At 40.7% G+C, this 10212-nt stretch overlaps 1 protein-coding gene across 1 annotated transcript; it reads right to left on the bottom strand.

The window, feature by feature from the left end:
• On the bottom strand, positions 1 to 2452 carry EIF1 (eukaryotic translation initiation factor 1). Its single transcript, XM_007428051.4, has 4 exons — positions 2267 to 2452; positions 1104 to 1267; positions 910 to 1011; positions 1 to 692 (listed from the first exon to the last, which is right to left on the bottom strand). The coding sequence occupies exons 1-4, from the start codon at positions 2295 to 2297 to the stop codon at positions 648 to 650; spliced, it is 342 nt and encodes a 113-aa protein (XP_007428113.1). The 5' UTR covers positions 2298 to 2452; the 3' UTR covers positions 1 to 647.
• Between the last annotated feature and the right edge of the window lie 7760 nt (positions 2453 to 10212).

Raw genomic sequence — 10212 nt, 5'->3', positions numbered from 1 at the left:
TTATTTCTGAAAATCATTTTTATTTAAATAAATGTTTAAATACATCACACAGAACATCAGGATTCCAACCAAGAGATCTGTTGCTTCACACAGTTGTTAGTTGCTAAAGCAGCACTTTGCAATGACATTCTTTAAAAACTGCTCCTTTAAATTTAAGCAAGGTTGAGCTAACACCACTGTGCCTGAATTCAGTCACCTTAGTGTCTATTCCAGAGACTTTGATTTCAGTAGCCCCAATACCTTTGCACAAAGATGCCTTCAAATACACAAAGGTAGTTGAGACCTAATCTTTCACAGTTTATTCATAGTTATTTAGCCTCAATTTCTGTGACAAAGGTGGCCTGAAAATGTTAGATGTCCCTAAAACAGCCAGAATATTTTAACTTCTAATCAGCAATGTCTATAAAATAAATTTCTGGCATGACACCAACACTACTGGACCTGGTTTAAATGAGGGACAGCAAGACAACACAACATGGGCTCTTGTCAGTTTATTACATTGCTGAGTTACACTAGTCCATACTAAAGGGAACCTGATGTGATTACATTATGCAAGCTGGCTTGGTTTAAACTAATGAGGCAGGACACAAAGAATCTTTCATCACAGGGAAGTCATCTCCCTTGAGACTTTGGTGACCCACAGAACCTTAAAACCCATGGACTTTCAGCTGGTCGTCTTTAGCCAGTCCAATCTGGAAAAAGAAAAGGAAATATGATTTAGTTTTACTTTTCTGTTTTTTAAAATACTTAGCCTAACAGCTATATTTATTGCACCATCACAGCAAGATAAAACCAGCTACTTCCAAATACAATCTTTTGGCTTTAATTTAGTAGCAGTGATCAAATATAAAACATCAGGTGTACACAAGACCAACAAGCATAAAACCCATAAATTTTAAGTGTGCTCACCTCAATGAGGAATTGGCATATGTTCTTCCGCTGGTCCCCTTGAAGCTGAATCACTTCTCCATACTCTGGATGCTCAATCACAGTACCATTGCAGGCAAACTTCTACAGAAACAAAAAAACAGATATTAACTATTGAGTTCTAAGCAGTTCCTGAGGACCAAGCAGTTCCTGAGGGTTAAGAATTTCACATATACCTTCTTGAAGGCCTTCACCAGTTTCTTTTTATCATAATCATCGGCAATGCCTTGGACTGTGGTGAGGGTTTTTCTGCCGTTCCTCTGCTGGATCCTTATATGGATGTAGTCCTCAGTCCCAGCAGGAAGTAAGTCATCACCCTTACTTGCATCAGCAAAGGGGTCTGAAAAGAGTTAAAAAGTATATACAATGTTGACATGAGAGAGGTGCCATTTCAGTCAGCTTAAGGACTTGTTATTGTCAATGTTTGTGAACCCAAATCACATTCCTAAAGTGAGCAAGGCCTTGCTCCACAGGAGGAAGGGGAAAGAGTGGCTGAGAGGTTTTAAGGTATGAAAATGGGCATCTTAAGCTCCCTATTTCCAGCCTCACCCACTCTGGAGCTGGGAAGAAAGGATGCTGGCAGGAAGCAGGAATGTCCCAGGCATCCGTTTTTGAACCCGTTACTACACCTTACAAAGAAAGGCTCGTTCTCCTCGCCCTTCTCATTAAAGCAGAAAAATTGTTCTTGCCCACTCTCTGCCTAGGCCTTTGAAACAAGGTTGCCTCTAGCAGATACACAAACGAGGACATTCTTCACATTGCCACGTGACTCGAGTGGGGCCTCCCACTTCCAGGGTGACGCAACCGTCAGGAATTCGCAAGTGCGTCAACAAGGGGGGGGAGAACAACAAGATGGCGGATCCTCTCGACAATGCCACATTCCCACGTTCGTCCTAGTAGCTGCCAAGATCCCTCTTTCAGGCGCCTGTCCCCGTTTCCGGTCTCTTCTAAGCGCCGCGTTCTAGGCCAGGCCGGGCCGGGCCGGCCTCCCCCCTCCAGGGCTAAGTCCCTGGAACCGCTGGCTTCCTGCCCGTCTTGGGTTCGACCAATGAAATCGCTCCCCCCGCCGCCGAACTCCCCCCCCGCCGAAGTGACTCCTCCTGGCGGCCCCTCCCCTTCCCACCCCCCGCCCAGACTCCGCCTCCCGCCGCAGCTACGGCCCTTCGCCTTCGGTCCCCCCCTCGCAGTTTTGAGGGCAATCGCCCCCCCGGGGGGCTCTCCGACGACCTTCCCCCATCGGGGCCCAAGCAAATCCCGCCTCTCGCCTGACGCGGCCCCCGCACCCTCCGTTTCCCCCGCACTCCCCGATCGCTTCCCGCCTCTCCCAGAGCCCCCTCACCGAAGGAGTGGAGGTTCTGGATAGCGGACATACGACGCGCTTCGCTTCCCTTTTACCCGGGTCGGAAGCAACAGCAGCAACGGCGACGGCAAAAAGGCGGGGCGCGGCAACAACAGCGGCGGCGGCGGCGGCGGCGGCTCCTCAGCCTCTCCGAGACACCTAAAAAAGGAAAAGGCAGCAGGAAGGGCGGGTTTAAAACGGCTGACGGGTTATATAGCAACTCGGGGTTTATGACGTCAACGCGCATCGGGAGGCGAGCGTACGGATTGGCTAGAAAAAGGAAAAAAAGTTGGAGGGGGATGGGAGACGCTGGGCTGTGGACGTACGTCTGTCACGCTCAGCTCCTCCCTTCTCCAGCTTCCGCATTTTGTGATGCAGGCGAGCGCAAACTGGGCGTAACTGGCTTTCCTTGTGACGTCACGAATGTTGGAGGGGATTGGCTGAAAAGCGCAGAAGGAGGGGAAACGGCCGTGGGTCATTTTCTACGTCGCAGCAGACGCGGGGAGTCTGCACCATTTTCAAGTGACGGGAGGGGCGATTCAAATATTTCCACAAAGGAAAGCGGTGGAAATGAGGATGGCGAATAATCGGCGCATGCGCATTAAGGCGTTTTATGCCGCCCTTCCAGGGCTGTTTCTGTGTGGGCTAATCATATTAATAGATAATATTTTATTTCTAAAATGAAAAGTACTGAGGCCTTGACATCCCCCTAAAAGAAAGGAACGTAATAATTTACCAAAGGACATGCATTTAGTAGGCACACAGATACAGGATTTCTTGTCACCTTTTTTGGAAACACGTGAAGAAAATCTATGAAGTAAATCCCATTTTGTGTTAAACCAGCAATGAGTTTCAGTGCTTTTGAGCCAAGCCTGCTTTGAAACCCAGAGGTGGAAATTGTAGCAATAGCTCCCACCCAATGCTCAGGTGGACTGCAGATGGAGGGCATCTGATGGGAAAAGCAGTTTGCTGTTATTCCACAGGCAGGAAATGAAGATGTTTTAAACAGCAGTAAATTCTTTTAAATTGCTATAATTTAGCTGCAGTTTCAAAATATTTTTAAAGTATTCCTGAGAGACTGATACACAGTCTAACAATGCTGCTGCTTGCAGACAAAACTGAACAGTAGCTTAAATTATCCTCTCTGCTATCATTTATGTTAGATACCATTTCTATGTAGTGTTTAATCTTGGTGGATTATATTGGTTGTGCTTGTAATATCAATAGCAGCCCAAAGATCTTGTTGCCTGATCCACCCAGAGGGCAAGTACCTAAAATGTGGACACATTGAAATATTTTTTTAGCCTAATCACAAGGGCATTTTCTAAGCAGTTGAAAAGAAAAGAATAGATGCATGCATTGTTCTCAGAACAAATACCATTTTGGTCAGCAATGAGATTAGTTGATGGGATGATGCAATGTAAGGCCAGAAGATAACTAGAAGTACCACAAGATACTTTCTGGTATTTTTATGATTAACAATGTTATTAATTTCAGATTACTTTGTAGACTATTTGGAATTTATTCTCAGTCCAAAACAGTTTGCTGCTGTTTGGATGCAATGTACATCTTTGGGAATTTTGGATTACTGAACTGATTTACACGCAATTATTCTGAAAGGTGTTCTGCCTCTGAATGAGATACCATCATATCTGGACCCAGAGGCCTCTACGCACTGCACATTGTGCTTGGGGAGAGATTTCAAGTTTTCAAAAAATGTGTAGTTTGGAATTGAATCATTTGCTCAAAGTTACTAAGGAGACATTCCATCCTGATCTTATGGGAGTGCCTTGCCTGGTATATAATCCACTTCAGCCATGCTGGTGTTTTATGTATGCTCTGCTCCCATATGTGTTTTGATATAGGATGGCTGCTGCTATAATCTCACTTTTCCTACAGACAATTGCTATCTTCTATGTGTGGGACAGGGAGAAATGGTGACATGCCTGTGATGAGATAATCACACAAATACTGTGACTTAGGTACTTGAATTAGGCATCCTAACACAAGTACGTCATTGGGGCATTTGATGAGGTCATTGTGCATGCATGATTTTAAACTCATCATGATTTGTTCCAAGTGCCACTGTAATCTTTTTGTATTGGGTTTGATTCTGGGGGTTGCTTGATCCCCTGTAATCAATGAAGAGAGACATCTGGGTATTATTTTTCAAAATACCATTTGCCACAGCACAATGAATACAGACTTGCTAAAACCTGATTCTTATTTTGTATGGAGTGCAGAGTGCACAAAGAAGCCATTAGGGGTACATTGACTGATCTTGTATTTAATTTTCTCCAGAAGAATGTGGCTTAGTCAGTCAGTATAGGTTAAAGTTTAAGAATGAATTAACTCTTTCTGTTTAGAATGGATTTAGGTGGCTGATGGTAGCTTTTGCTGCTTGAAATATGATTACTTTATGCAAAGAAGTATTACAGTTCTCATGGATTGAATAGGTATGTGAGCATGGATTGAATAGGTATGTGAGCATGTGAATGAATTGCACCTGAGGTTTCTGACATTCTCTCCTTGCTCATTGCATCCACTGGATGAACTGGATATTTTTTGAGTAAAGTGCAGGAAAGAAAAAAAATACCATCCATAAGATGTAAACAAATTAAAATGTTATACAGTCTTGCCACAATCTGTATAATAATTGTATTAAAGCTGGGTACAGTAAATAAGGAATCCTTCTTCAGCTTAATGCCTTCTAGATGTTAGACTACAATTCTCTCAACTTCAACCATGTGTTGGGAGAGTTATAGTCCAATGTATCTGGAGGGCACAGGTGTTGGGGAAGGCTAGAAAAGGAGATATCCTAGAATGACTGCAAAGGAAGCTTTCCCCTGTTGTATCTTGTCCATTTCTCCAGCACAGCATGTAACAAAACATTCCTTCTAACTTGATTTTCTTCTTTGAGACTCTTCTTTTTCAACATCACTGATTGGAAGATTTTACAGCAATCATTTAGAGATGGTTTAGGTATGAAGAACATGTTAGGCATTTCTCTAATGCAGATTCAGAATTTGTATACAGGTAGTCCCCGGGTTAAGAATGCCCGGTTTAAGGACTACCCATAGTTAAGAATGGAGCCTATTGTAGCAAAATTTGAGTTAAATACACAATGGTTCAAATTAATTACACAATATTACTTATACGGTATTATACAATAATACCATTCCAGTTTACATACAAATTCAACTTAAGGACAGACCTTGGGAACAGAACTTGTTCTTAAACTGGGGACTACCTGTACTGTACTGTTTCTTTCCATGCTCTTGACACTGATACTCTCACGACCTTGAAGAGTTGGATAAGAGTTCTCAATATCCATTGTACTCAATGATAAAATCCCAGTGATTTTAACAGTTCAGGATGATACCTTTCCATATTACTAATTACAGCTTGGCTCAATTCCTAATACCAAAAAAAAAAAAATGTAAGTAAACAAACAAACAAACCTTAAGCTAGTGGGTAACAAATGACCATCTAAATTTTGCTCAGCTACAAGTTCTGTCATTGGTCTCTTTGGTTTGGGCTGTTGGGAATTTTAAGTTCTGCAATATTGAGAAGGCCATATGTTATTCACCTCTAAGCTAGGGAGCCATTCATTTTCCATTTAGAACTCTATCCTGGGCAGCTAAATCAAGGAGTCCTTCTTCCCAATAAATGAAAGCAGAGGGTTTTCCTGGAAGTCACACCAAGGGTTTGCAAGTGAACTTTGGAAATCTGGTTATTAGAATAAGATTCAACCAAATGTGCCTAATATGTACAATGTGGCTGTGTTCACATGTTTTAATAAGATCATGCAGAGATTTTAACAGATAGACTCACAACAACATGCTAGGCTTGTTAAATGTTAGTCTTTTAATTGAACAGCGTGTTGTGCAGAGCCAGGTTATTTGGCTAGATTAAAGTTCATTGTATTCTGTGAATTCACACAATGGACTAATGCAGGAAGCATGTTGTATAAATACAGATCAGCTGTGTTAATCCTGGTCTGTTGGAAATTTCTTTTTCATGACTTTTTAAATGTGTATCTAACAAGTCTCAGCAGATGGTAGCATCTGGCTAGCTTTTGGGGGGTTTAAAAATTAAGTAGAGTCAAACATAATTATTGGATGGGAGACCACCAGGGAATATCAGGGTTACCCTTTAGTCCAGACTGGGATATAGAAAAAAATCCTGGAAAAAGGCAGTGGTAGATTACTTCCATGAAATCCAGTTTGGCGTAGCAATTGCAGAATCAAGCTAGAAACCATGAGACTGTGAGTTTTAGTCCCACCTTAGACACAAACCCAGCTGGGCCACTTTGGGCCAGTCACTTTCTCTTGGCCCTAGGAAGAAGGCAATGGCAATCCTCTTCCAAAAATGCTACCAAGAAAACTGCAGGGGCTAGTCCAGGCAGTCACCAGGAGTCAACACTGACTTGAAAGCATCAAAACAAGCAAACAAACAAACCACCCCAAACAACTACTTCCATAGTGATGCCAAGAAAACTAGATTGACACCCAGAGTCATTGAGAGTTGGGCAGTATATGTTTAAATATTAATATTAATAATAATAATAATAATCTGGTCACCAGGAATTGAGTTCAGTTCGTCATTCTCTACCTTTTTAAACGGCACAAATTTATAGACATGATTTTCTGGATCTTTTTGTAACCTAAAACAGCACACAGAATTTTTGTCCATCAGGCATTTTATGTTTTTTAATCTGTGAGCTGCCTAGAGTCACTGATAGTGAGATGGGTGGTGTATAAATTTGATGTATAAATAACTAAAAGAAAGTACGTAATCCTACAACCAAAGAGGGAAGGAACAATGCAAGATCCCAAGAGATTAAGGGAAGTAGGACAAGGAAGGCATAACACCAACAAATTATGATGTTAATCTGAATTGTTCTCATTATTGAGGGATTACAAATCTGAAGTAAACATTCCTTCTATTATTTGAAATGGACTCTCACAGTTGACTTGTCATCGCTCCCTCCTTCTCCCAATCTACTCCTGTATACTCTGTACAGCAACCTAGCACCTAAAAATGAAAGAAAATTCCAAAATTAAAGCTGGCACTGCTATAAAATGGCAAAATAATGAGTTCTCCGGAGCTTTTCATCATGGCTACTTTTGTTTTTTGTGTGGGCTGGGGGAAAAAAAGGATGTATTCTTCCATCTTTATGCCCGAAAAGCCTCACTTGTTAATGTCTATGTGGCTGGCTGTTCTTAAAGGGCAGTAGCAGACCAGGAATGAATGAGGAAATCTGGTGACCCTATGCAGAAAAATTCAAGGCCCAGGTTTTAGCAAAGTTTCTTCTGGCTCCTCTGTGCTTTTTCTTAGTGACAGCAAGCTTACCTCTGCCCCAAATTTTTGAGGGATCCTTTCTTCCATGGTTCTTTCACCGTAAGCTGCTGTTGCTATTCCTTATCATATTCCATTTCGCATGTACAGCCTGATTTTTTTTCATGAGGCCCATCCATAACTTAGCTGCATTCCTTGAAGACCTTACCTCCTCTCAGCCTCAGCAGACTCTTTTCTTTTTTTTTAACTTTCTGATACATGGCACATCACGATGCAGGACAACCATTTGCCTTCCCACATATCTATCTCAAAGCATGCCAGAAATAGTGTGGAAAGCAGCAGTATGTGTGACACAGTGTGATAGCAGTGAGTTCTCGAGTAACCACTAGCAAATCTCACTGCAATTTACCACCTTGCTTTGGCCTGTTCTGGAGTAAGCCTCACATGGTGGTTATTGTATTGACTGATGTCTTATATCTTATTGTAAGCTTAATGCATTTTCAGAGATTTAGTTTGGAATCTCTTATCGAAACTCTTAATACGTTGCTAGGGACTTTCCGTCTCATTTCTTTAGCTTGTAAAATACAATTCGTGGGGGAAAAAGGCCGTGGAAAATTCCAGGCATTTGAAGATTCCACATTCTTCTGCTGATGTTTCTAGAAGTGTCCCCTTCTGCATCAATCCACTGTGGTTTACTTACTGGAATGTCCACATATTTCATGTGAACTACCCCTGGTTTAGCATTTTTCCTTCCTATTTTTAAAATGGGTATACCCAAATACAATTTTCAGAAAATCCTGAATTTAAATTTAAAGCTAATAGCAAAATCTCTGTAGTATTGGAGAAACTTTATATCTAATTTGATAAATACAATATGTAACATGTTGTAAGGTATACCTGACTTTTTACATATAATATTCAACATTTGTGTCATCTGGAGTATGATGATGAATGTATTATTAAATTCTAAGTCTTACTGAAACTCATAGGCAGGCCTCTATGGATTGTGCCCCATACAAGTATTAGTGATTAATATATACTTTATTGCCTTATACAGTAGGCTAAATTGATAATAAATTTGATTTTATATAAGCATAGCTGGATGGGAACAGTGATCCCTAGGACTCATTTAACAGAAAATGTCTCAAGGTGGAGATTTACTGTATCAGTTTTAAGGAGTAAGATACTTGCATCTAATGCTTCGAACATATAAGCCTACTCCCCATCAGCGAGATTGGGAGATTAAAATACAATAAACTCACAGTTTAATGGACCATGGTTTAACAGACTTTGGATGCAATGGAAAAAACCTGTCTATACTTTTTATGCTTCTGCACATACATAAAACCCCATTTGGCATTTTATGCATTTTTTTTTTAATCCATTCAATCATGTCCAATTTTTGGAGACTGCCTGGGCAAGTCCCTGCAATTTTCTTGGCAAGGTTTTACAGAAGTGGTTTGCCATTGCCTGCTTCCTAGGGCTGAGAGGGAGTGACTGGCCCAAGGTCACCCAGCTGGCTTTGTGCCTAGGTAGGGCTAGAACTCACAGTCTGCCAGTTTCTAGGTTGATGTCTTAACCACTACACCAAACTGGCTCTCTGTATGCTTCTGCACATGCATAAAACCCCATTTGGCATTTTATGCATGTACCTGTATAGAATTCCATATGTCATTTTACACATGTATGAAATACCATTTGGATTTAATGGGCATTTTGCCATAATGGATGCCCTCCCCTTCACCCTATTATTCTGTTATTGGTCTGCTAAATGAAAGGTTTACTCTCCCATCACATTGCTGGAGTAAAGTTACTGTCTTTTCTGCTTGGTCAGTGTCTGCAAAGGAAGTAGCAGTTATCCCATATTGTATTAATAAGGAAAGATGGCACATGATGTCTGAACCTTACTTGACCTATTATTTTCTAGTATTATAGTAGATTTTCTTTAAAATTAGGGATACCCTTGACAGGAATTGATTCCTAATAATAGTGTTTAAAGAATTGCTCTTCCATTGTTAGAAGGGAATGGAATTGGAATTGACTTTCCACATTACTGGGGAATATGCTATGTAATATAAATGAATGAAAATGATTTCTAGCATGTCCCTAAATTATGTTTTTTTTTAAAAATCATCAAAAACATTCACCATGATGGTGAACTGTAAATTATTTTTTCATATAATTTAAAAATGATGTTTTGCATGGTAGCACCTTAAGGACCAGTCCCATAAGTAGTATTTCAATACATTAAAAATATATTACCTAGGTAACCAATATATTTAAATATATATATGGGGGGGGGAGAGAGAGGGAGGGAGAGAACTGGCTAATTAGGACTACTAAAAAGGGTTGTTTTTTTTTAAGTGATCAAAATGCTGGCACAATTATTGAAGTATTGAAACTTGCCTATATTAGGGTCGTTAGAAAGGCACCATTAAGGCCATGTGTACTTGTGAAGATTCTATTATTTTTGCAAAACAGCTGAATTTCCTCTAGTAAGGAAATGGTAGAAGCAGCAGTGAGAAAACGTGGGAGTATTACTGATGAATGACAATATCATGTGGTTCCTTCATAAAATGTGAGTGATTGAATCACAGCAATTCTACATCAAAAGCTCACATGGAAACCCCCAGGATTTCTTATTC

This window comes from Python bivittatus, unplaced genomic scaffold (assembly GCF_059951505.1).
Source record: "Python bivittatus isolate LINGU-HERP-01145 unplaced genomic scaffold, Pbiv_v1 ctg000410_np1212, whole genome shotgun sequence".
Lineage (NCBI taxonomy): Eukaryota > Metazoa > Chordata > Lepidosauria > Squamata > Pythonidae > Python > Python bivittatus.
This window is presented reverse-complemented; position numbering and strand designations above follow the sequence as displayed.